This window comes from Phascolarctos cinereus, unplaced genomic scaffold (genome assembly GCF_003287225.1).
Source record: "Phascolarctos cinereus isolate Bilbo 61053 unplaced genomic scaffold, phaCin_HiC Scaffold_2;HRSCAF=192, whole genome shotgun sequence".
Classification (NCBI taxonomy): Eukaryota; Metazoa; Chordata; class Mammalia; order Diprotodontia; family Phascolarctidae; genus Phascolarctos; species Phascolarctos cinereus.
The window spans coordinates 131,730,249-131,757,777 of record NW_027555625.1 but is presented as its reverse complement, the minus strand read 5'-3'; the positions used below and the strand labels follow the sequence as shown (position 1 = coordinate 131,757,777).

At 36.9% G+C, this 27,529-nt stretch overlaps 1 protein-coding gene across 4 annotated transcripts in view; it reads right to left on the bottom strand.

The window, feature by feature from the left end:
- Window positions 1-5,487: 5,487 nt before the first annotated feature.
- The window catches only part of ADAM9 (ADAM metallopeptidase domain 9), a 121,507-nt gene continuing 99,465 nt past the window's right edge, over window positions 5,488-27,529 (bottom strand). The window contains exons 20-22 of one of the 4 annotated variants that reach the window (XM_078149593.1): window positions 17,339-17,426; window positions 14,133-14,243; window positions 5,488-7,387 (exon numbers count right to left, since the gene is read on the bottom strand). In XM_078149593.1, the coding sequence (XP_078005719.1) occupies window positions 7,142-7,387; window positions 14,133-14,243; window positions 17,339-17,426 (445 nt within the window). In that variant the 3' untranslated portion in view covers window positions 5,488-7,141. The remainder of the gene's footprint in view (window positions 7,388-14,132; window positions 14,244-17,338; window positions 17,427-27,529) is intronic. The other 3 variants (XM_020985222.2, XM_020985224.2, XM_078149594.1) reach the window with 3 other exon arrangements.

Here is a 27,529-nt window from a genome sequence, read left to right as displayed (position 1 = left end):
CCCTACCCTCAAGTCAGTGTATTCCTTTTCTCTTCTCTTTCCACCTTTTTCTTAAGATCATAGAGACATATCACTCCTAGATCTTGTCTAATTGGACTCTCTCTATGAACCCTGATGATGATAAGGATAAAAAGGGGTATATATCATCTCCCTATTTTTTAATGTAAGCAGTTGTCTTTGTTTATTCCTTTATCATTGTTCAATCATGTTTATCTTTTTATATGTGCCAACTCCAGTGACTGAACTTTAAAGTTCCTACACAGCTCTGGTCTTTTCAACAGGAATGCTTGGAAATAATCTGTCAAAAGGTCCATTTTTCTCCCCTGTATGATTATACTCAGTTTTGGTGGATAAGTCATTCTTAGTTTTAAGCCTTTTATCCTTTGCCTGCTGGAATAGCATATTCCAAGCTCCCTACTCCTTTTTGACTTTGTGACTTTTTCTGGATTTCCCATCAAGATTCAGTATGGTGTGTTTTCTAGATCTACTTGGTAAAGATTGTGGAGAGGAGCTCGACTGTACTGCTTCCTTTCACTCCACCATCTTCTCATGTTTTCTTCTCATTAAAGCTTTTTTTTCCTAGTTGTTTAGACCTATGCCTTCTTTACTCAGACATCTTCCCCTACCTCCTCTACTCCTGTCCCTGATGAAGAGGTGGCTTTTCTTCTTGCCAAGGCAAACCTCTCCCATCACCTCTGGTCTTCTCCAGCAGATCACTACCACTATAATCTCCATTTGCTCTCTAAACTTCAATCTCTTCTCTAATCACTGTCTACAAACATGCCTATGTTCCTCCATCTGAAAAAACCTTTCCTGCTAGCTATCATAGCTCTGCTTCCCTTGGACAAAGTCATTGGGAAATCTATCTATTCTCAGTGCTTCCACTTACTTACCTCTCACTCACTTCTAAACTCTTTGTAATTTGGCTTCCAAATTTCTTCTTCTCCAAAATTACCAGACTTGTTAATTGACAAAGCCCTTTCTCACTCCTTATCTCTCTTGTCCTCTCTACAGCTTTGACATTATCTCATCCTCTCTTCCTGGATATTCTCCTCTCTAAGCTTTCATGACACCATTATCTCCTAGTCCCCCCCCCCCAACTTGTCTGCCCTATCTCAGCCTTCTTTGCTGATCATCCTCCAGGTCATTCCCACTAGCCAAGGAAGTCCCACCAAGGTGGAATCCCACAGTTCTTCCCTAGGCCCTCTTCTCCTCTTCCTTTTTATTATATCACTCAGAGTTAGCTAGATAATACATCCATCCCCAGACACTAGTTATGTGATCTTGGGCAAATCATTTAATAATAGCAACTACCAAGGTTGTTGTGAGGATCAAATAATATAATACTTGTAAATTACTTTGCAATCTTTAAGTACTATATAAATGCTGTTATTAGTAATCTCATCTGCTTCCATAAATTCAATTATCATTATTTCTCTACAGATCATTCTCAGATTTATATGTATCCATGTATCTATACACATATTTAGCCCTAATCTCTCTCCTACACCCTAGTCCCAAATCATCCACTGCCTTTTGGACATATGGAACTGGACATTCAAATTCCTACATGTCCAAAATAGAACTAATTGTCTTTCCCTCAAAATCATTCCCCATTTTCAACTTTCCCATTACTGTCAAAGGCACTACAATCTTCCCAGTCACCTGGGCTCATCCTGGAGTCATACTAAACTTCTCATCTGAACTCATCCAATATATTTAATCTTTTATAAAGTCTTTTCATTTGTACCTTCACAATGTCCCCCCACATATCCTTTCTCTCCAACTCAATAATTTCCTCATTTAGAGGCACTGTCCTGAGAGACTACAAGACTCCTAGTCAAGTGACTAGAGGTCATTGTAATCTAGATGTCAATTCAAAAAGTATTTATTAAGTAAATACTAAGGCTAAAGCACTTTTGCTTAATGCTGGAGATACTAAGACAAAAAAAAAAGAAATAGGCCTTGCCCTATTGGGGCAAGGCTAGTTGGGGGGTGAGAGGAGGAAAGAAACATGTAAAGAGACAAACAGAAGATAATTTGAAGAGGTGGAGAATACTAACTACAGGAACTACTGGAGGCATCAATCAAAGGTTTCTTGGTGGTGGACCCTGAACTGACATTTAAAGGAAGATAAGAATTCTGACAGATGGAGATAATGAGCATTCCAGGTATGGGTGATAGTTTATGTGAATACATGGAAACAGAAGACAGTTCTAGGAATACCTTGGTTGGGGAACAGTTAGTAGGCCAATTGGTTGGAACATAACATAAAATTAACTATATAAAATAGGAAAAAGAATCTGAGGGACAACACTTCTGAGTATTATGATTTAATTTGCAAAATTGGCATTTTGCATATCAAACCAGGTCATCTGATTCCTCACATGTCACTAATGAGTGATTTACAGAGCTTATTTTTATAACAGAAAAGAAGCATGCAATTTACAGGAATAGGGAAGTAGAGCAAGAACAGGGAAGCAGGCCAATTTGCAACGACTGGCTGCTGGACATATTGGGGGCATAAGCCGGCATTTCTAGGGTGGGACAACTATTAAATCTGATATTCTATTGGATTAGGGCCCATGTCTATCAACCTAAATGAGATGGCTTCAGGAATCTCTGCCCTGCAGCTATACCATTTTGCATTTAAAAAAACAACAACTTACTTTTCACTAAAAAGTGCAATCTACTTCAGGGAGTTCAAGAAAAGAGGAACTAAGATTTCGAAAGAGGAACTTGTGGTTTGTAGTGGGTAGTCAGCAGTCACTACCCCCACCCCCATCCTCCAGCTACCAAAAAGGAAAACCCAACTTTAGAAGATTACATTGCTCAACTTACACCTAACTTCTAGCTCAAGAAAAAAGGGGAACTTATCCACTAAGACTGGAAAGAGGAACTTAACCTTTGGTCAACCCCCTTTCTCCAGCCTCCAGAAAGGAGAACTTAGCCTTTAAAAAAGTCTTATAATCCTATGATTATTTTATTCCTACAAAGATACATGTCTTATTCTAAATTATCTGCTATTAAATTATAAGTTTATCAATCTATCTCTAAACCTATAGGTATTATTCAGGCAAAAGGGAATGTCTATGTTGGCTTAGCTTAGGCATTAGGGCTAGCTTTCCCTAAAGAAGGGAACTTAATTTTTGAAACAAACTAAAAATAAATCAATGTAATCAATACTGATTTAAAGGTTATTCTTTTCCACATAGAACATATAACATAAGTCTGGAAAGGAAAGTTGTGGAGAACTTTAAGAGACATGCTGAGGAGTTTGTATTTCATTCCAGAGGTAATAGTGAATCTCTGGATAAGAATAATAACATGGCCAGAACTAAGAAACTAATTATTTTGGCAGTTTCATGAAGGAAAGATTAGAAAAGGGACAGACTAAAGGGAGACTACTTAGGAAACTGTTACTTTGGTCCAAGTGAGACTGATGAAGGCCTAGAGTGCTTCCCATGTGTGTGTAGGTTATGGAGCTGTTGAGGTGTGTGGTAGAAATAGAGTCATGAGATTTTATCAAATGATCTGATATGAGGGGTAAAGGAAGAAAAAAAAAGAGTCAAGAATAACTGAAGTTATGAGCCACTGTAACTGGGAAGAGGGAGGATGGTGGTGCTCTCAGAAAGTTTAGAGGAGAGGCTGGTTGTGGAGAAAAGATGAGTGGTTTGAGGCATGGCAAATTTTGGAATACCATTAGGACATTCATATGTAGATGTCCACAGAGCAGCTGATGGTAGATTATAGAACTGAAGAGTTAAAGCTACAAACAATAATGGGCCACTTGCATAGAGATGATAATTGAGTTCATAGATGTGACATGAGAACAGTAGAGTATGGTTTTTCTCCTAAGCTTCTCCTGCCTAAACCCCCACATTACACCCAGAGACAGATGAGGAGGGCCTTTGTGTGTAAAGAAGTAGAGACCATGGGGTCATTCAGCCTAGAGAGCAGGACTGCCTGAGCTTCCTCAGAGGTCAAAGAGTGGGTTCACACCATACCCTAGATGATTTTCATTAACCACCTGACTGCTAAGGCTCTTTTGCATTTCACTATATTGGTCCTCAAAAGCTTGTTCGTCCATACTACAGCATGTACACCCCTGGTATAACCTTGAGAATGAGCATTAGAAGGTGCATCTGGAGTCAAAATCAACCAATGGGCATTTTATTAAATGCTTACTATATTTAAGGCACTGTGCAAGGTGTTGGTGAGATGAAGGGCCAAAAAAGAGGAAACAGTCCACGCTCTTAAGGTATTTACATTGTATTGGGTTTGCTACTTATTATGTTTGATTTCGGCCAAGTCAGTTAACCTCTTCGAGGCTCAGTTTGCTCATCTTTAAAGTGCAGAGGTTGAGATTAGCCAAAGGTTCCTTCAGCTCAAATCTAGGATTTTATATTGTGGAGAAGATCCTGATCCAGGCATGGATTGGACTAAATGGTTTCTGAGGTTCCTTCCAAGTCTAGATATTGGGATACATCAGAATTCAGTGTCACTTCCACCCCTTATCTAATTCTTCCCTTGACTCCCTATAACTTTTCCATCTTTATTATGGGAACTCACCCAATTCCTCTTAGCCTTGGTCATTCTAAATGAAAAAAAGCCAAAAGCAGATTTTAAGACAATTTTTTACTGAAATATTTGTAGAACTTAAATGTAAAAGTTCTTCATGATTATGTGATAATTTATACGGCCAAAAGACAATTTCCCTGAAAGGCTTACCCTTAGGAGCACATAAGTGTCAAGTGAACTATAAATACCTTGTCAGGGTCCTGTTGATAACTTACTATTTGTTAAGGTGATCAACTAGATGTCCCAGACTAAGCAGGACAGTCCTATATTTAGACCTCTTATCTTGTACATTAACATACTCCAGAATTTGTTTCAGATTTGGTTGGGGATACTTATACTTGGTCACCATTGGAACTGGTAGTAGGCTTAGTGTGCAGCCATGTGCCTCCTACTCAGAAGTGCCAACTCTTAATTGAGAGAAGGAAACTACAATCAATTTTGGCCTTTTGGGGCACAATAAGTGAGACTGTAAGGTTGTCAGTTTTCTGTTTTTTTTCTGGCTGGTCTGAAAAGTAAAGGGTTACGGTTCACTGGATAGACATGAAATCTCCTAAGCACTGAAGGGCAGGCTAGACAGGGAGGGCTAATGCACTAATGGTCGTTGCCAAACACTGTATATTATCTCATTTTATCCTCCCAACAACCCTGGGAGGTAGGTGCTATTATTATCATCTCCATTTTATACTTGAGAAAACTGAAATAGGCAGAGGTTAAATGATTTACCCAGGGTCACATGGCTAGTAAGTATATGAGACTAGGTTTGAACTCAGGTCTCTCTGACTTAAGGTCCAACACTCTATCTACTGTCACCCAGCTGTCTCTTTTTTTTTGCCTTGCTTTTTTATAACTCACACTAAGCTCACACAACCTACATCCTTGACTCGTTTTAAAAACATATTAAGCAGATTGTATTTTTAAAAGCCCTTTATTCTTTTCCGTTTCAAAAGTGGCAATCATGATTGAGAAATTTTACACTATAGATGGCAAGTCAAAATAAAATTAGCAAGGACAAATTTCTGAATGCAAACAAGGAGAAATCAAATATATAGAAAAAAGTTCTGATTGTTCAAATGATCAGAGTATAAAATCAGTAGTCAAATTCCTTATTTTCTAAGAGTTCAAAGAACTACTGTCCATAACAGTTTAAAGGCATATGCTACAATCATAAAAAACTGAGTCTGCAAATGATGAAAGGCACACAGATTTTAGCACTTGTATCTCAGATGTACTTGTTCACAAATTTACATCAAAGCAGGGCCTTCCCTTGGGATTGTTTCACAATATAGCATTTCTCTCATCGATACACAGTCATTGAAATAATGAACCACCTTCAGAGAGCGTCAATCTGCCTACCTTAAAGCAAAGCTGTCTCACTTTAAATTAGGCAAGCCATGGCATAAAATACACCAAAATGCTGGCAAAATTAGCCAAGAGAGATAATCTTGTAACAGCTCTTGTGCTACTTTAAATTTAATGTGTTAGATAACTGAATATTTTATTATTCTCTGTTAATGGAGAGCAACAATACAGAATTTCAAGTATTTTATTAATGCAAATGTTATAGCTATATATGTAACTATGCTTGTATGTATACATATACAACATGAAAAAACACCTGAAACCTCAATGGAACTCAATAAACATCATTTTTGCATCCTTCAAAAACATTAGTAAGAATTAAGATGTGCTCCAACATAACTTAGTAAATGTAAACATTTTTATATTAACAGCAAAGTCTGAAAACTCAGTTCAGTTGTTAGTTGAAAGTTTATTTTAGATTTAACAATTTTAAAGTGCACATGAAATTCTCAAGTGTTTTCATAACAGATTACTCCACTCAAGATATTGCAGTGATTTCTGCTTTCTCTTCTGATCCAAAAATAGTCCCCAGACAAAGTCTATTAAAGACTGCTTCTCTTCGTACCTTTTATAACCCATCTGCAATATTAATGCTAATGAAAAAGGTTTCCAGTCTAGTAAGGATTACCATGATTAACATTAGAAACACATTTAAATGAAGTTTTCTAATAATATCCATTGTCTATAGTTCAAAAGACTATCAACATGGAATTATTACAAGTGTATCTATATATACACATTTAGAGCATGTACTTTTACATTTCATTGAAAATAATTTGACATGTTAACTTAATCTCATGTCCTTAACACAATAATGATAATTATCAGTTCATGCAAGATAAGAAAGATTTGATTTTTTAGGTAACAAGATTTTCTGATTTCTATTTGCTTTAAAAAATGGCATTTTCAGTTTATGTTGTACAAGAATCTAGATGATGGTAACCAAGGTGAAGACTGCAGAATCACATTTCAGAGTGGAATGGGAAAACTTAAAAACAATTTCCAGCTAATTTGAAGATTAGAAACACTAATGATTTGTCCATAATTAGCTAAACCTACTTAATTTTATAATTTCCACACTTCTCAGAAGACCCAGTTAGGCCTGGTCATGAAAAAAAAAAAGGAAACTATTTACTCTGGAAACCTTGGCTTATTGCATTTTCTTACATTACTGAATGCTGGCTGGGCTTCCTTTCTTCACTTAGTTTTTAGTGGTTTGTTTCTTAAGCATTTCCATGTTTGGTAGCTTGTTTTCTTTTATGCTTGCTGCAAGAAGAAATTCTTCCCAGAATGCCAAAAAAATTAATATGAACAACTCAGTTTTCTGAAGATGTCTTCTATACAAAGGAGGAAAAACTAGAGGAATCTCTTTACAGGAGCTGCAGGTGCAGGACGAGTAGGAATAAAGTTTCCCTGAGATGATACTTTTGGTTGTGGTGGAGGTGGCCTGTGGAAAGAAGGGATAGGTAATCATTTATCCACATCTGGAGTACTATAAAATGGAAATAAAACAAGGTATTACATAACTAGAATCTCCCTATAAATACTAATCTATTGGGTCTTTGCCAAGAAATTGCTTCATAGATGTGACCACTTCATAAGAATTTGAGGAGGCTATTTTGTCAACCACATTCCTTTAAATGGGGTCCAAGCAAGGGTGTGCTGGCAAATGTTTAATAATCAGCTCTCAGAGATGGAGGGGGGGGCAGGGCAGGGGAAGAGAAGTATACACATCATCCTTTTAAGTTTAATCTGCATTATTCATATTTTCTCTATCACTTTCTTAAGTCTAAACAATCAACATACCAAACAATAAACCAAGCCCTGATTTTCTAGGCATAAAAGCTCATACTAAAAATTTAACTGTCACCTCTTGAGAGCCAATGCACGCTGGTTTCAGCATATGCCTGGGTCTACAACCCACTCCACACTAGCCACTAGTGCTATTTTTACTGAAAACAGAAGGCAAAACTAAAAAGCAAAAGTATGTAAACAGCAAAAGGAATGACAAAAATCAATTAGGCAAAATCTTTTCTTTGGTATAATTTTAAAATTTCATGTTATGAGGAATAATGCTTCTACACATTTTAATAATATCATAAGAGTAAATAAAACAATGTATACGATACCTGAAAACAAGAAGCTACTGTACAAATGTGAAGTGAGATGATTATATAATAACCTGCGAAACACTTCTATGGATGAAATTAAGCTGAAAAACAATTTCCAGTCTGAAATAAGACTGTGGATGAGTTTCAGACTTAGTTACTAATTTAGGTACAATCATCTCATGTTCTTCATGGCACTCCATAGTCTCATATATCCACAAAGTGTGCCATCTTATCCTATATATCCTGGCTGCCATAACTACCCATTTTCCTACCATAGTTAGCCTCTTGGTCTTATTCTCAATGTCTAGTATGAGATGTAATGGCCATTAGATGTGGCAATTAAAAATATTGGGGGGGGGGGGCAGCTAGGTGGCGCAGTGGATAGAGCATCAGCCCTGGAGTCAGGAGGACCTGAGTTCAAATGTGACCTCAGATGCACAACACTCACTAGCTGTGTGACCCTGGGTAAGTCACTTAACACCATTGCCTAGCCTCCCAAAAAAAATAATAATTTTTTTTTACTTGACCATACCCATATATTTCTAACATCGGTTTTTTTCTTTTATTCTCAATGGGGGTGGAGGAAGAGAAGGAAGATTGTTGATGATTTTTTAAAAATTAATTTAAAAAAAAGAAAAGATATAATATTTCCAACCCTACCCTTTTGCAGATACAGGAGGACTACATGTGTAGTACACTGCATATATTTTTTAGACTTCTTTAATGCACTGGTTAGTTATGCTAATTCTTATCCTCTTCTTTTCTTGTTTCAAAATAGTATAATTATATCATATAGAAAATTATATATTATTGTATAATATAATAATAATATCCTGGTAATATATATTACTATACAAATTCTATATTAATTATATGAGATGGCTCTCAGAGGAGACAGGGGTAGGATACTGGGAAGTTATAGTTTAAAAAAAAGACATCAACAAGAAACAGTTTTTTTTTAAATCACTGATAACTTTGGAGAGAGCAGTTTCACTTAATTATGAAGTCAGAAGCCAGAGTGCAGAGAGTTTAATAAGAGAAGAGAAAGTGGGAGCATGGATTGTAAACAGCTTTCCCAAAGAGTTTATTTAGTCAAAGAGAAAGACAGAAAGCAAGAGGAGATGATAACTAGCAGAGACAGTCACATCAGATGAGGGTTTTCAAGGAAGGGAGCAATATAGAAACTATTTTTTCTTTGTGGTGAGCTAATTGGAGAGGGCAGCTAGGTGGCACAGTGGATAGAGTACTGGGCTTGAAATCAGGAACATTCATCTTCCTGAGTCCAAATCATGCTTCAGATACATCCTAGCTGTGTGACTCTGGGCAAGTCACTTAACCCAGTTTGCTTCAGTTTCCTCATCTGTAAAATGAGCCGGAGAAGGAAATGGCAAACCACTCCAGTAGCTTTGCCAAGAAAATGCCAAATGGGGGTCGTGAAGAGTAGGTCTTGACTAAATAACAACAACAACTGGAGAAGGACAGCTAGGTGGTACAGTGGATAGAGCACCAAGCCTAGAGTCAGGATGATATGAGTTCAAATCTGACCTTAGACACTTACTAGCTGCATGACCCTGGGCAACTCACTTAACCGCTATTTGCCTCACTTCCTCAGCTGTAAAATGAGAACAAGAAACTAGAGAAGGAAATGAGAAACCACTCCATGGACAATAAACCACCATGGACAAAATCCATGGAGTCACACAGAGTCAGACACAACTGAATGACTAAACAATAACAACTGGAGGAAGAATTTACCAATATTTATGCTCACCCACTCCTCCCCAAAAAAGAGAGCTACTAATGCAGTTTTTTAAAGAGCAGAACAGTAGGAAGTACAGACAAACAAGGGTTTAGAAAGTTACTTGCCAAATTTATTATATACCGTAAAGAAAAAGAAAGTGGTATGAAATAGAGATTCATGGTTTCAAAGAAGGTTTGGTTGGGTTTTTTTTTTTGCATTCTGCTACGTGTATGTGTGTTCTTTTTTGGTATTTATGCTTAGAATAAAACATTTTTAAAGAAATGAAACAAAAATTAATTTTATCAACAACAACAATAGCTGGTATTTATATGCATAGGTCTCAAAGTGGGCAATACCATCCCCTAGGGGGTGATGGAACAATGGGGGGGCTGGTAGTAGCCTTGGGTGCAATTGGGAGGGCGTTGAATAAAAAAGGGGGCAGGGGAGTTGGAAGCATAAGGAAAGAAAAAAAGAACAAAATTTTGAAAAACCATTCATACATGTTTCATCTGTTGTGTAACAGAGTCAAAGTCAGAGTGCTTACATTATTTTCCAAATTAAACACATAAAATGCAAGTTATAACCAATCAGGGGTCAAGTCTACCGACAGATCTTAACGAGCAAATGCTGGCAGGCAAGCGTGCTGTGCATTGTTGGGAAGTCCAAAATGAGCAATATGTGTAATGGCTTGTTCATGATATAATACTACATGGTTACATAATGCAATATTGCACTGTCAAAAGTTCAATGCAGGAAAACCCACAAATTTACAATAAATTATTAAATTTAAGATGCATCATTTTAAAAATACATATACATATAGTTTCTGAAATGATGCAAATTTCCAAAAAACCGTTAAAGGTTAAAGAAAGTAGATTTCCTGGGGGGCAGGGCTTAATAAATTTTTTTTAAAGGGGGCAGTAGGCCAGGTAAGTTTGGGAACTCCTGATACAGTGCTTTAAGGTTTTCAAAGTGATTTACAAATATTGAGCCTTACAACAGCCTCTAAGCACAAAATCTCAATATCATCTTTATGCTTCTTCACATCAAATTCAGGATACTGACAGTCCAGAAATGAAATCTTTTCCTTTTATTCAGTTCTTCCCAACTTCTTCTCACAGTTCTTTTAAGGTATTGTTCCAAACCTTTTCAGTTCTCTTCATTTTCTACCCAAATGAGGCTCCACCCTCCAAATAAGAATTGCAGAGAACATACATGAGAGAAGCTGCAACCGTTAGTTTTAAATGTCTTTGGGCTCATTCATTCTGCTCACAACTGTCCCTTCTACTCTACCCTTCCACTCTCCACCTCTTGCTCCAAGACAGAGATAGGAACTGGACCTATGATTTCATTGGTACAGGCAGAGAATTTCTGAATGAGAAAACTCACTTTACCAAAGCAGACAAGCATCTTTTCTGCAGCTTAATAGACACTGTGCTGAATAATGACTTAGAAAACCACAAATTAACATTATCTAAGTGGGGTAGCTAGGTGGCACAGTGGATAAAAGCATTAGGCCTGGAGTCAGAAACACCAGACTTCAAAGCTGACCTCAGATACTTGGTAGCTGTGTGACCCTGGCAAGACACTTAACCCCTGCCTACACAGAACTGGAGAAGGAAACGGCAAAGCACTCCCAGTATCTTTGCCATTGGACGTCCATTTCCCTATGGACAACTAGTTCAAAGGATCAAAAAGAGTCATACGTGACTGAATGACAATAATGTTGTTGTATGTTTTTATTTATTTTCTTCAACATTTCCCAATTATATTTTAATCAGGCTGCATTTAACATCTCTCGCCTATATCAGTAAGGTTTTAAATGATTTCCCAGGGTCATATTGCCAGTATGTGTAAGAAGTAAGACTTGAACCAAAGTCTTTAGTTCTCTATCCACTATACCAATTTGTCTCTAAGAACTATAATCAAATCAACCCCGCCACTGTGCCAAATCAATCCTTCACTCTTTACCCCTCAGTAATCAATAATTAGGTTATCAGTAATTCATGCCGTTGGAAAGGGCACACCAGTGGACTGCCCTACATTTTCACACATCATCTTTGTGTCTTCCCAGATCAAAACATCCTTGCCTATTCACCACTGCTCTATATGTATTAGAATTCAATGTGACCTGAGACAACAGCTGTATGATGCAGGATAAGTTTGTCTCAGTTTCCTCATTTGTAAAAAAGGAGATAATAATCTTGCCTACCTCTCAGGGCTGTCATGAGAACAAAATTAAATAATATTTGTAAAGCACTGTTATATATAAATGGTGGCTATTATTAATTATTATTATCTTCATCTTTTAGAATGTAAGCTCTTAGGGCTACAAAAATGTGCATACCCTTTGATCCAGCAATAGCACTTCTAGGGCTATATCCCAAAGAGATCAAACAAATGGGAAAAGGACCCACATGTACAAAAATATTCATAGCAGCTCTTTTTGTGGTGGCAAAGAATTGGAAATTGAAAGGATGCCCATCAATTGGGGAATGGCTGAGCAAGTTGTGGCATATGATGTAATAGAATACTATTGTGCTATAAGAAATGATGAACATGCTGACTTCAGAAAAACCTGGAAAGACTTATATGGTCTGATACTGAGTGAAGTGAGAAGAACCAAGAGGACTCTGTACACAATAAGAGCTACGCTATGCAATGACTAAGACTGTTAAACTGAACCCTTCTCAGCATTACAAGGATCTAAGACATCTCCAGAGGCCTTGGGATGGAAAATGCTGTCCACATCCAAAGAAAGAACTATGGAAGTCCAATCTCTATCATTTATTTTTACCTTCTGTTGAGTTTTGTTTCATCTTTCTGATGGTTCCTCGTATTGGTTTTAATTTTTACTTACAACTTCACTAATGTGAAAATATGTTTAATGGGTGTGTAAATGTAAAGCCTATGTCAGATTGTGTGCCGTCTTGGGGAGGGTGGGGGGGAGGAAAAGGGAGAAAAATTTTCCACTCAAAAGCATATGGAAAAAAAACATAAAAAAATAAAAATAAAAATAAAATTTTTAAAAGAATGTAAGCTCTTTGAGGTCAGGGACTATTCTCTATTTTGTATTTCTATCATCATTGCTTAGCATAAAGTTAAGTGCTAAATAAATGATTCTTCTTTCATTCGTTCAATCTTTAGAGTAGCTCTTGGACTTGTCATTCTGTATTGATACCCACACCTTCTTTCAGGTCCTCATTACACCTCTTGCATGGACTACTGATCCTGTTTTCTTGGCTTATAATTTTTTCCAACACCTTATACACTGCTGCCATCTCCACCTTCCTAAAAGTTTTACTCTAATAATTCCACTCCTCAATCCCTCTTAAACAAAAAATCTTTCAGAGTCCACATTGCTTTCTTAATGAAGTCCAAATTCCCAAACCTTGGGTTCAAAGACCTCTACAATTTGGCTAAAACCTAACTTTCCAAATTCATCTCCTCCTCCTCTGCTTCCCATACTTTACATTTAAGCTAAACTGAACTACTTTCTGTGCAAGGAATATCATGTTCATTTTCTAGCCTACATCCCTTCAATCTCTCCTTCTTTATCCCTACTCTAGCTCAGCCTATGCAATCTTCATGAAATTTAGAACTGGAAAGGTTCCTTAGAAGCCATCCAACTCCAAATTCTCATTTTACAGAGCAAAAAATTGAGGCACAGAAATAAAGTGACTTGATGAAAGTCACACATCATCAGTTACAATTTGAACAAGTCCTTTTGCTCTAAACCTGGTTCTTTCTCCTCTCCCATGCTGCTTCTCAGCCCAGTCAACCTGCCACCTTCCTGATGAAGCTTTCCCTGACCTCTAGATCTGAAGACTCTCTACTATGCATATTCCTTGTATTTAATACCTCTTACTTCCTCTTCTAGAATGTAAGCTACTCAAGGACATATACTGTGCTTTATTTTACATTTGAGGAAACTGAGGCTGAGAGAGGCTGAGTAATGTGCCCGTGGGTCATACAGTTAGTATCTAAGAAGGGATTTAAATTCAGGTTTTTCTGGTTCAAAGTCCAACAATTCTTAACCTACTGTGTCACCTAGCTGCCATGAATAAATGAATTACTGATAAATGAAGAACTTGATTACTGAAGGATAAAGAGTAAAGGAGAGACTTTACTCCCATCTGATTTTAGTCACTTTATGTAACATCATTAGTTGACTGTTTTTTGTTTTGTTTCCTTAAAATTTTAATGTTAACTGTGCTCCAAAACAAGTATAATTACACAAGTTTTCTTGAAGTCTTTTTTGAAAAAAAAAATGTTCAACCTAATTTCTAGCATTATTTAATTAAATTCCCCATTCTTTCCAGTTCTAGAACCAAACTCACATCAGTACTGATGTGGAAAGATGTGAGTAATCTCATTTTGTACCTTGATGGGTATTGCTGAGGCTGCTTGGCTGCATAAGTTGGTACTGGAAACCTGTTTGCATAAACAGCCTAAGGAAACAAAAAGAGTAAGTCAGTATCACTAAGTACTCATAAATAGCCTCTAAATACAGTTTAGTATTTCTCCCTCTGAAGAAATCCAAAACATTTAACAACCTACATACATAATGGCTGCTTTAAAATATGACATTTTTAAAAGTCTGCTTACAGAGTATGTCTTTACTATTAAACGAAAGATACTTAATTCTTATGACATCACAAACATTAATTATGATTTATTTTCCTTGATGTGCGCAAGACATACTCAGGTGACTGTGATGAGCCCTACAGAGAGTCTTAGCTAGAAAACAGATGTTAACAGGGAGCTTTCAGTCTAGGACATAAGGAAAGGGAATAAGCATTTATATAACACCTATTATGTGTAAGGCACTGTGTTAAGTAGTTTACAAATATTATCTCATTGATAAATTGAAAGACTATCTCATTAGAAGATAAGGTACTAATCACATATAGCCATAAAAAACAGTATTATATTTGAAAAGCAAGTACCAAAGAAGTATAAAATGTTAAGTATGAGAAAAAAGTTCTTTCAGGCTTATAATTCTTTTATACACACAAAAAAACCTTAAATCAAAATGGGTACACAACTTAGATATAAAGGCTGATACTATAAGCAAACTGAGAGAGCAGGGAATAGTTTACTTGTCAGATTTATGAAGAACAGAAGAATTTACAACCAAACAAGAGAGAGACAACATCATGAAATGCAAAATGGATAATTTTGATTACATTAAATTGAAAAGTCTCTGATAAAAGCCTTATTTTTCAAATCTATAGAGAATCGAGTCAAACACATAAGAATAGGGGCAAGTAGGTGGCGCAGTGGATAGAGCACCAGCCCTGGAGTCCAGAGGACCTGAGTTCAAATCCAGCCTCAGACACGTAACACTTACTAACTGTGTGGCTCTGGGCAAGTCACTTAACCCCAATTGCCTCACCAAAAAATAAATAAATAAATTATGAGAACACAAGCCATTCCCCAATTGATAAATGGTCAAAGGACATGAACAGGCAGTTTTCAGATGAAGAAATTAAAATTACCTATAGTCATAGGAACAAATCCTCTAAATCACTACTGATTAGAGAAATGCATATCAAAACAACTCTGAGGTCTCAACATCACAATTATCAGATGGCCTAACATGACAAAACAGGACAATGATTAATGTTGGAGAAGATGTGGGAAAACTGGAACACTAATGCATTGTTGGTGGAGTTGTGAACTGATCCAACCATTCTGGGGAGCAATTTGGAACTATGCTCAAAGGGCTACAACCCAGTTCACTTGTGCAAGATGTGATCGACTTGATGGATATGATACTAATGGACTAAGTCAACATCCCAATTAAATGCCATGATTTTAGCAACATGTACTCTTCCTCCACTGTGTTTTTCTTGAGTAGAGAATCTCTTTGAAGTGGCCAACGAGTCTCAGTGAAGAGGTCCTGTAATATGCTGGCGCATAATGCAATCAATATTGTATCATTTCCCAAAAAAAATCCCAACTGGAGGACCTTACTATATATAGGGAATATCGCTTTTATTTAGGCTCCACACAAGACATCTTCTGTGACAATGTTGTAATGGTTTTATACATTCCTTGATTCTGATAATCTATTTATTTGACCATTCCTTTTTAGTTTCCTCTGCTAAATCATAATTGATATTCTGTTCCCTAAAAGTGGATGTTCCCCAAGGCTCTGTTCTAGACCCCAGGTTCTTTTCTCTATATATACTGTCTCTCAAAGACATCATTAGCTTTCTTGGATTCAAATAATAACTCTGTGCATGATTTTTAAGGGATCCAGGATATCCTATAGGCATCTCAAGAAACATGGTATAATAAACATGGTTCTGGAGTTAGAAGACCCAGATTCAAATCCCACTTCTAACAGTTAATACCTATGACAACAGCAAAATCACTTAAACTGCCTGGGCCTTAGTTTCTTCAACTATAAAATGAAAGGATTGGGTAAGATAGCTTTTGATGTCACTTCCAGCTTCACATCTATGATACTACATGAAAAAATAGCTACAAAAGAAAACTAGTCTGGAGTTGGAGTGAAGGATGGATTGCAGGAAGGAAAGAGTAGAGATGGAAAAAGTCAGGAGTCAGCTAGCAACTGGGGCCTGCACTAGTGGTTATAAGGTAGGAAATAAAGATCACAACAGATTCAAGATACTACACAGAGGCAAACAATAAGATTTGTTAACTGACTGGATAGGAGAGCTGAGGAAGTGGGAAAAGATAAATACCAAAGTTTCAAACATGGGATACTGAGTGAACATCACTGACAGAAATAGTCAAGTTAAATACTAATGCCAAGGTAGTAGGTGCCCCTTGAAGTAAAGCTTGACTATCTCTGTGACGTGGAGGCAAAAGGGTGCAAAAAAGGGTAGTCTATCTACATCCTTAGAGTGCTGATAAAACCTTGAAGGGCTTGCTGACTCATTAGGTGTACTTCTACTATAGCTCTGAAAATCAAGGCGATGCCTCCACATTCACCGTAGAGCATACTGGACTGGCATTTTAAAGCACATATTTAGGAAATAGTCCCTGGCAGCATTTAACTTGCTTCAAAATGACAAAAAAGGACACTTTTAAAAGGTATTTTTAACTGTTACTTCTCACTATGCACAAAGCATCAGAAACACTAGAACAGTAGGTCACCATAATTTCACTCATTTGTTGAAACAAGTGTAAAGTAGGCTTTTAAAACATATCCAGAAAACTCTTTCACAAGGGACAAGCTGTTCTGGGTTAAAAGGATTACTTGATAGGAGTGTGGAGCAAGACAAAAAAAAAAAAGGCAAAAACTTTATTCTTAACTATAGTCTCACTGATACTTTCTTTTAAAGGTACAAAAATCACACAATTTCCTCCAGACCACCTTCCTGTCATATGAGTACTACATTGGTCATTCAGTTAAAAAAACCCAAAAAACTCAAAGGTGATCTTTTACTTCTAACTTCACACTTAATTGCCACTGGCCAAGACCTTAAAAATATGAATATTTATAACACAAAACAATTTTTATAACCCAAATACCCACAACAAGAAATACGAAAACAAAAATTAAACTTACAGCACCTCTGGGGCTATTTACCGGAGGGGCATTTCGAGAGGCATTCAATGGTTGTCTAGTAACATTTGTTTGATTTCTTCCATCTGATCTGGAAAGATAGAATCATGTTTATAGTTAAATTAAAATGAAAATTTTTCTGTACTGACTCCTAACAAAAATACTTATGTGTGATATTTCCTTTAATATACTGTTAGAGAAGGATGGCCAATTGACAACAAATCATATTCTTTACCAAATGGTACATATTATAAGTACATTGCTGTGTAAACATATCTTTTTCTGGTCCCCTTTACCACCTCCTCCCCTTCTAATCAGGGTAGTAAGTTTATAAGTAGTCAGTATAAGTAACAATGGCAGGAAGGTAGAACGTGAAGAGGACAGGAATGCACAAGTCATTTTCAGACTGCCCCAAAGATCAAAGAAGCGTGATTTAGAAACACCACATTCTGAGACTAGGAGCTAAGTTATATCAAGAGAAGCCATTTAAGTCTTGCTATCAGGGCCTTTTGGTCTTAGGAGATGTAAATTTCAGGTAAGTACCAGATACCGGCAGTTAAGACAAGTAGAACAAAAAATACTTTGAGACAATGTGAATATGTTAATGAACTAATCCCAGGATAGCGCAGATAAAATTTAAGTCTACCTCCCACCAAAAGCTTATAAAAATGAGACCCCAAACACCTGCCTCCCCGCCAAGCACTCTTCCATTTCCTATGGGTCCATGCTGCCCAAGAGCTTCCAATTCTAAGCCATGGTTATGTGAGTGATCCTCTGTGGCTCTCCCCCCGTTACAATTCTGTTCCCCACACTGCCTGCCTTCACTGCCCCATCCCCACCACCCCGCCATGTCTGCCTCTGCATCTCCTCATCTACGCTTTTATCACTTGTCTCTGTACTTTATGTGCTGACTGCCGTCACATCTTCTGTTCCTTATTAAAGTATAATTGGTGCCATCATGACCTTTCCCAGTGAATACCCAAAGAACCTGGTGTGCCAGTCCCCTATTTCATAATACCATGAGTTAATCAGCAACTCAATCACAATTGACTTTCAAAGCAGACAGTAAAAGGTCCACTTGTCTCACATTCCAAGACATATGCCAGATAACTGATGAGAAAATTACCTCGTGAATGATAGAGTATAATACTTTATACAGTATGAAAGGCACACTAATTCAATAACAAACATTTCAAGGAATATGGCATGGTGAAAAAGTGCTGCACTTGGAATTAGGAAAGATCTGGGTTCGATGACTAGCTCTGAAATTACAAACTATATGACCTTTGTTAACAAGTGTTAACACTGAGGCAGGCAGCCTCAGTTCATCTGTAAAATGGGGTTGATAATTGCACTTCATGGAGAAAGTGCTTGATAAACCTTAAAGCACTATATATTCTCTTTAACTAGAATATGCTCTATGTTTCTGTCTTTTCACTGTGCTCTCATCTTGTGGGATTACTCCCTTGCTCTTTAAGTCTTAATCTTTACTGTTAGATCTCTTCTATTTTTTCTTATTTTGCTTAAAGAAATGAATAAATTCCCTTATTCTGTCCCTAGCTTCTAAAATTGTACCGGAAACCCAAAAGAGAAAACCAAAAAATCTATGTCACTGGTGGGTGAGGGAAAGGCTAACTAAGTTTATTCCTCAGCATGGTATAAACAAGAGTAACAACAAAACAAAAACAAAAACCTACAACCATTTTACTCGGCCAAGTAGCAACCTAAACTCTTTGATAATCACCTAGGAAAAAAACTCATAAGATTTTTATAGAATGTTCATAGGAAGCAGGCAGAACCCAAGATGGTGGAATAGAAAGAAGCACTATAGACTGGCTTTCTCCACAGCTACTCCAACAAAATCTAAAGAGAAATCCAAACCAAGCAGGTAAGAGACAAGATCAGGAATTGTGTAATACAGGGGGACTGGAACTATGGATTCAGTGCCTCAGAGCCAGGCAAGAAACTGTCAGTTTGTCCAGAGCAGAATGCTAGAAAAATGAGAAAAGGAAAAAAACAAAGAACTATTATGATGCCAGGTAATACCCAAGACAAAAACCCAGAAAAGAATTCCAAAATATTTACAAACAAAAACACAGCTTGCCCACAAGATAATTAAGAATTTATAGAAGAAATGATGCAAAAGTTTAGGGAAAAAAAGGTTTTAAATAACATAAATGAAATGAGAGCAACAGAGGAAAGAAATGGAAAAATAAATGAGAGCTATAAAGTAGACATAGAAAGATAATTCGTAGTTTAGCACAAAAAGTACAAAACTTTATATAAATAACATACTCTTTGAAAATTAGAATGAAGGGGCAGCTACATGGCACAGTGGATAGAGTATTGGCCCTGGATTCAGAAGGACCTGAGTTTAAATCTGGCCTCACATACATAACACTCACTAGCTGTGTGACTTTGGGCAAGTCACTTAACCCAAATTGCCTCACAAAAGAAAAAAAAATTAGAATGAATAAAAATGTAATGATTCAACGAGACAGCAGGAAATATTAAAACAAAGTTAAGAATGAAAAAAAAAAAGAAAATGTAAGGTATCTCACATAAAAAGAAACTGAGTTGGAAAAAACAGGCCAAGGAGAGACAATCTAAGAATTATCAGACTCTCCTAAAACTGATCAGAAAAGAAGCCTGGATACCATATTTCAGAAAATTATACATGAAATCTACCTATAATCTTAGAGTCAAAGGGCAAAGTGAAAAAAAAATAAAGACTCTACTGGTCACCTCCTGAAAGAAACCTCAAAATAAAAACTACCAGGAACATCATCAGCAAAATTCAGAGCTCCTTGGTAATACTTGGTATATGAATGTAATGAATACTACTGTTCAGTAAGAAATGATGAGCAGGGGCAGCTAAGTGGTGTAGTAGATAGAGCACCGGCCCTGGAGTCAGGAGGCCCTGAGTTCAAATCTGGCCTCAGACACACAGCACTCACTAGCTATGTGACCCTGCACAAAGTCACTTAACCCCAACTGCCCTCACAAAAAAAAAAAGAAAAAAGAAAAAAAAAAGATGATGAGCAGGCAGACTTCAAAAAAACTTGAAAAGACTTACATGAACTGATGCAGAGTGAAATGAGCAGAACCAGGAGAACATCATACACAGTAACAGCTACATTATGGGATGACTGACTTTGACAGAGTTGGCTCTTCACAGCAACATAAGGATCTAAGACAACTCCAAAAGATTTATGATGGAAATTGCTATGCACACCCAGAGAAAGAAATATGGAATCTGAATGCGGATGGAAGCACACTATTTGCTCTCTTTTTCCTTTGTTGTTTTATTACTTCATTCTCATGGTTCCTCCTATTAGTTCAAACTGTTCCTTACATCATAACTAATGGGAAAATATGCTTAACATGAAGGTACATGTAGAGCCTATATTGCACTGTATGCCGTCTTGGGGTGGGGGATGGGGGGTGAGGGGGCAGAGGGAGAAAAAGTGGAAGGGGCAGAAAATTTAAAACTCAAAATCTCATGGAAGTGAATGTTGAAAACTAAAAATAAACAAATTAAATTTAAAAAATTCAGAGCTCCTAGATTCAATAAAAAAAAACACCACAAAGCAACCAGAATGGAAGAGTTCAAGGATCAAGGAACCATGGGTAAGACCCCATATAAGATTTAGCAGCTACCCCTATAAAGGAGCAGAGAGCATGGAAGAAGATATTCTAAAAGACAAAAGATACAGGCTTATAACTAAGAACAATTTACCCAGCAAAACTGAGCATAATTCTACAGTAGGAAAATGGACTTTAATGAAATAGAAGGATTCACGATGAAAAGGCTGTAGCTGAGTAAAAAACTCTGAAATTCAAACATGGGAGTATACAGAATGTAAATATGAGAGAGCAGTTAGGAAAAGACATTATAAGGATGAGATATTTGTATTCTAATGAAGGAGAAGAAGGATAATTCAAGTACTCCCTAAGAGCCATAATGTTATCAGAGGTTACAGAAAATTAAATAAGACAGGGTCTGAGAGTGATTTTTGTTGTTTTAATGATTTTAAAAAGAATAAAGGGAAAAGAAAAAAAGAGAGAATAGAAAAAAGGATAGAGAGAATATTTTTTAAAGAAAACCAGGGAAGAAAAAGGAAGGAATGGAAGGGGATTATCTCAAATAACCAGGGACACAAGTACCCAAAAATGCCAACAAAGGAGTGAAGGGGGCTGGGCATCACACGAACCTCACTTTCATCTGAATTGATTAAAGTAGAACACACACAAGTATACATAAAGGAAACAGAGAGAAGCAAAAGGAAGAAATTAAAGGAAAGGTAAAAGCAGGGAGGAATAAGTCACAGTCATAACAAATTCTAAAATCAGAGGGTAGATAGTGAAAAAAGGTTTAAAAGGAAAGAAATGAAAGTTAAGAACCTGTGACTACTATCTGGGTAGGGGAAAAGGAGAAGCTAAGGGGTGCTGAAGCTGTCTGCATTAAGCAGAGAGCACTGGTGCTGAGCAGAGTCCTGTTCTACACCCCTCTTTTGTCAAAGAAGGGATAGAGAGCAAGGTGAAGAAGACATGTAAGAAAACAGGGTGGAGAGAAATGCATAAAATTAAAGCTTTTGCACAAACAAATCTAATATAACTAAGATTAGAAGGGAGACAGTTAACTTGGAAAAAATTTTTATAGTAAATTTTTCTGATAAAGATCTCATTTCCAACATATATATATAAGGAACTGACTGAAATTTATTTCAATTTATAAGAAAAAGAATAATTCTCCAATTAACAAATGGTCAAAGGATATGAATAATCAGTTCTCAAGGGAAGAAAGTCAAGCTCTCTAGTCATGAAAAAATACTCCACAATGCTTACAATTTAAGAAATGCACATTAAATTAATTCTGAGGTGCCACCCCATAACATTTTCTCAGGAAAATGACAAATGTTAGAGCTTCAGAAAAACGGGCACACTGATGCACTGTTTGGAGCTATAAATTGGTTAGAACCACTACAGAAAGCACTTTGGAACCATGTGTAAAAAGACATTCAACTGTGCATACAATACCCTTACTAGGCTTAAACCCAAGAGTTCAAAGACAGAGGAAAAATCCCAAATGCACAAAAATATTTATGCCACTTCATTTTTGTAGTGGCAAAAAACCTAAGGGGATGCCCATCAATTGGGGAATGGTTGGACAAACTATTAATATAATGGAATATTACTACACTAAGAAATGAAGACACAGATTCAGAAATATCAGGGAATACTTGTATGAACTGACAGAGTGAGGTGAACTATAACAGAGAACTAATTACACAATGAACACATTTTGCAGGAAAACAACTTTAAAACACTTAAGAACTCTGATGCACTGACCAATCACTAATCAAGAAGACATATAAAAAATCACATCTTCCATCACTTGGGAGAGAGGTGAAGGACTGTAGGTGCCAAACACAGTGTGTGAGTTGGTTTTGGTTGATACTGACTTGTTATCAGAGTAGACTTTAATTTGGGGAAAGGAGACGCAGGTCAGGGTAAGCAGAAAAAATGATGCAAAAAAAGGAAAAAAAGAAAGGAGAGTACATTGATGAAATATTAAGAAAGCAGAGAAGAGATCAGAAGTTAATTAGGGGAACAGACAATTAGGGAAATGTTGGTACTATCATGCTAATATAAACTTTTAAAAAACAAGCTATATATGAGAGATGTAGATTTATACACAATGCTTTTTTCTCTGCTTTGCATATGAAAATATACATGTTTGCCCATTTTTCTTAAGTTCATAATAAAAATAAAAATTTTAAAAGAAAAAAAAGTAAGAGCTATTATGATGAAATATACTGAGTGTGGTGGCCTTCAGAGGATTTCACAGACCAATTTTCAGTGACACACAATCTAGGCACCATACCCCCCTCATTCCTAGGACTTTATTTTGACTGACTCTTCTGTTTCAACCCCACCCACCTAATGAAAAGGTGAGATATTCAACACTATCCTTCAATACTTGCCAGCATTAGTAGAAGAAACTTGGGACAAAACGTGACTCAACTTAAAAAAAAATGCTGACCATTTCTCTGAAGAACCACTTCTCCAGCTTAACAAATAACCCTCTAATCATAAGTGTCCCTTAATGTTCTGTCCTGGGCCCTTCTCTTCTCTACTTCTCTACTACTTCATTTGGTAATATCATTAGCTCCCACAGATTTAATTACTACCTCTATGCTGATGACTCTCAAATCTACCTATCTTGCCCAGACCTCTCTGCTAACCTCCAATTTGGCATTACCAACTGCCTTTCAGACATCTCCAACTGGATGTCCAGTAGACATCTTAAATGAAACACGGCAAAAACAGAACTCATTATCTTTTCCCCTAGATCCTACTCTATTCTTATCTTCCCTCTTACTGTAGAGGGCAACATCATCATCCTAGTCCCTCAGGCTCACAACTAGAAGTCATGCTTGACTCCTCATTATCTCTCACCATTTCCCCTCCCCCATATCCAGTCTGTTGCCTGGCAATTTCACCTTTGCAACACCTCTTCTATATATGCCCCTACTCTCTGACAATGCAACCACTCTGGTTCGGGCCTGTGTCACCTCATACCTGGACTACTGCAATAGCCTGTAGGGGGGTCAGCCTGCTCAAATCTCCCCACTCCAACCTACATTCCATTCAGCTACAAAAGTGATTTTCCTAAAGCATGGGTCTGACAATATCATCTCCCTATTCAATAAACTCCCTGTTGCCTCCAGAATCAAATACAGAATGCTCTCTTTGGCATTCAAAGCCCTTAATAACCTAGCCCACTCTGACCTTTCCAGTCGCTGTCATCTTCCTTTTTTAAAAAATTATTTTTAGTTTTCAACATTCACTTCCACAAGATTTTGAGTGCCAAATTTTCCTCCCCATTGTGTCTCTCCCCACACCCCAAGATGGAATGCATTCTGAATACCCCTTCCCCTAATCTGCCCTCCCTTCTATCTTCCCACCCCCTTCTCCTATCCCCTTCCCCTTCAATTTTCCTGTAGGCCAGGGCAGATTTCTATACCCCATTCCCTGTATATCTTATTTCCCAGTTGTATGTGAAAATAATTTTTTTTAACATTTGTTTTTAAAACTTTGGGTTCCAGATTTTCTCCCTTCCTCTCTCCCCATCCACCCTCACTGAGAAGGTAAACAACTCGATACAGTTTATACATGTGTAGTCATGCAAACAGAAAAAAGCATATTTCCCTTAATCCTATCCTGGCCCCCACTTATTCTATTCTCTCTTTTGTCCCTGTCCCTACTTAGAAGTGTTTGCTTCTGATTACCCCCTCCCCCAATCTACCCTCCCCTCTTGCTCTCTTGTCCCCTTACCCCTCTATTTTCCTGTAGGGTAAGATAGATTTACATACCCAATTGAGTGTGTATGTTATTTCCTCCTTAAGCCAAATATCATGAGAATAAGATTCACTCATTCCCTCTCATCTTCCCCCACTTCCTCTCCACTGTAAAAGCCTTTTCTTGTCTGTTTTATGTGATAATTTACCCCATTCTACCTATCCCTTTCTTCTTTTCTTTCACCCTTTAATTTTATTCTCCAGATACCACCTCTTCATCTTCAACTCACCCTGTGCCCTCTATCTATCTAAATATATACATACATACATGTAATTTTTTCCTTCCAACTACCCTAATACTGATAAAGGTTTCATGAGTTACAAATATCACCTTTCCATGAAGAATGTAAACAGTTTAACCTTAATAAGTCTCTCATGATTTCTCTTTCCTGTTTACTTCTTCATGCTTCTTTTGAGTCTTGTATTTGAAAAGTCAAATGTTCCATTTAGCTCCAGTCTTTTCATCAAGAATGCTTGAAAGTCCTCTATTTCACTGAATGTCCATTTTTTTCCCCTGAAGGATTATGCTCAGTTTTGCTGAGTAGGTGATTCTTGGTTGTAATCCTATCTCCTTTGACCTCTAGAATATTATATTCCAAGCCCTCTGATCCCTTAATGCAGAAGCTGCTAAATCTTGGGTTATTCTGACTGTGTTTCTACAACACTTGGGTTGTTTCTTTCTGGCTGCTTGCAATATTTTCTCCTTGACCTGGGAACTCTGGAATTTGGCTACAATATTCCTGGGAGTTTTCCTTTGGGAATCTCTTTCACAAGGTGATTGGTGGATTCTTTCAATTTCTATTTTGCCCTCTGGTTCTAAAATATATGGGCAGTTTTCCTTAATAATTTCTTGAAAGATGATGTCTAGACTCTTTTTTTTGATCATGGCTTTCAGGTAGTCCAATAATTTTTAAATTATCTCTCCTGGATCTATTTTCTAGGTCAGCTGTTTTTCCAATGAGATATTTCACATTCTCTTCTATTTTTTCATTCTTTTGGATTTGTTTTACACTGTCTTGATTTCTCATAAAGTCACTAGCTTCCAATTGCTCTATTCTAATTTTTTCTTTATTTTTTTCTTTTATTTTTTCTTTTTTTCATTTTTTCTTCCATATGCTTTTGAGTTGAAAATTTTTCTCCCTTTTCCTCCCCCCCACCCTCCCCAAGACGGCGCACAATCTGATATAGGCTTTACATTTACGTTCCTATTAAACATATTTTCACATTAGTGAAGTTGTAAGTAAAAAGTAAAACCAATAGGAAGAACCATCAGAAAGATGAAACAAAACTCAACAGAAGGTAAAACTAAGTGATAGCGATTCGACTTCCATAGTTCTTTCTTTGGATGTGGACAGCATTTTCCATCCCAAGTCCTCTGGAGAAGTCTTAGATTCTCGTAATGCTGAGAAGGGTTCAGTTTAACAATCTTAGTCATTGCATAACGTGGCTTATTGTGTACAAAGTCCTCTTGGTTCTGCTTACTTCACTCAGAATCAGACCATATAAGTCTTTCCAGGTTTTTCTGAAGTCAGCATGTTCATCATTTCTTATAGCACAACAGTATTCCATTACATTCATATACCACAACTTGCTCAGCCATTCCCCAATTGATGGGCATCCTCTCAATTTCCAATTCTTTGCCACCACAAAAAGAGCTGCTATGAATATTTTTGTACATGTGGGTCCTTTTCCTATTTGTTTGATCTCTTTGGGATATAGCCCTAGAAGTGCTATTGTTGGATCAAAGGGTATGCACATTTTTGTAGCCCTTTGGGCATAGTTCCAAATTGTTCTCCAAAATGGTTGGATCATTTCACAACTCCACCAACAATGTATTAGTGTTCCAATTTTCCCACATCTTCTCCAACATTTATCATTTTCCTGTTTTGTCATGTTGGCCAATCTGATAGGTGTGATGTGGTACCTCAGAGTTGTTTTGATTTGCATTTCTCTAATCAATAATGATTTAGAGCATTTTTTCATATGACTATAGATGGCTTTAATTTCTTCATCTGAGAACTGTCTGTTCATATCCTTTGACCATTTATCAATTGGGGAATGGCTTGTGTTCTTATAAATTTGTCTTAATTCTCTATATATTTTAGAAATGAGGCCTTTATCAGAGAGACTGGTTGTAAAAATTCTTTCCCAATTTTCTACCTTCCTTCTAATCTTAGTTGCATTGGCTTTGTTTGTGCAAAAACTTTTCAATTTAATGTAATCAAAATTATCCATTTTGCTTTTCATAATGTTCTCTATCTCCTGTTTGGTCATGAATTCTTCTGTTCTCCATAGATCTGATAGGTAAACTATTCCTTGTTCTCCCAGTTTACTTATGTATCAGCCTTTATATCTAAGTCATGAACCCATTTTGACTTTATTTTGGTATATGGTGTGAGATTTGGGTCTATGCCTAGTTTCTGCCATACTCTTTTCCAGTTTTCCCAGCAGTTTTTTTCAAAGAGTGGGTTCTTATCCCAGAAGCTGGGGTCTTTGGGTTTATCAAATAATAGATTACTATAGTCATTGACTACTGTGTCTTGCATATTTAACCTATTCCACTGATCCACCTCCCTATTTCTTAGCCAGTACCAAGCAGTTTTGATGATTGCTGCTTTATAATACAATTTAAGATCTGGAATTGCTAGGCCACCTTCCCCTGCATTTCTTTTCATTAGTTCCTTTGATATTCTGGACCTTTTGTTTTTCCAAATGAATCTTGTTATTATTTTTTCTAACTCTATAAAATAATTTTTGGTAGTTTGATTGGTATGGCACTGAATAAGTAAATTAGCTTAGGTAGGATTGTCATTTTTATTATATTAGCTCG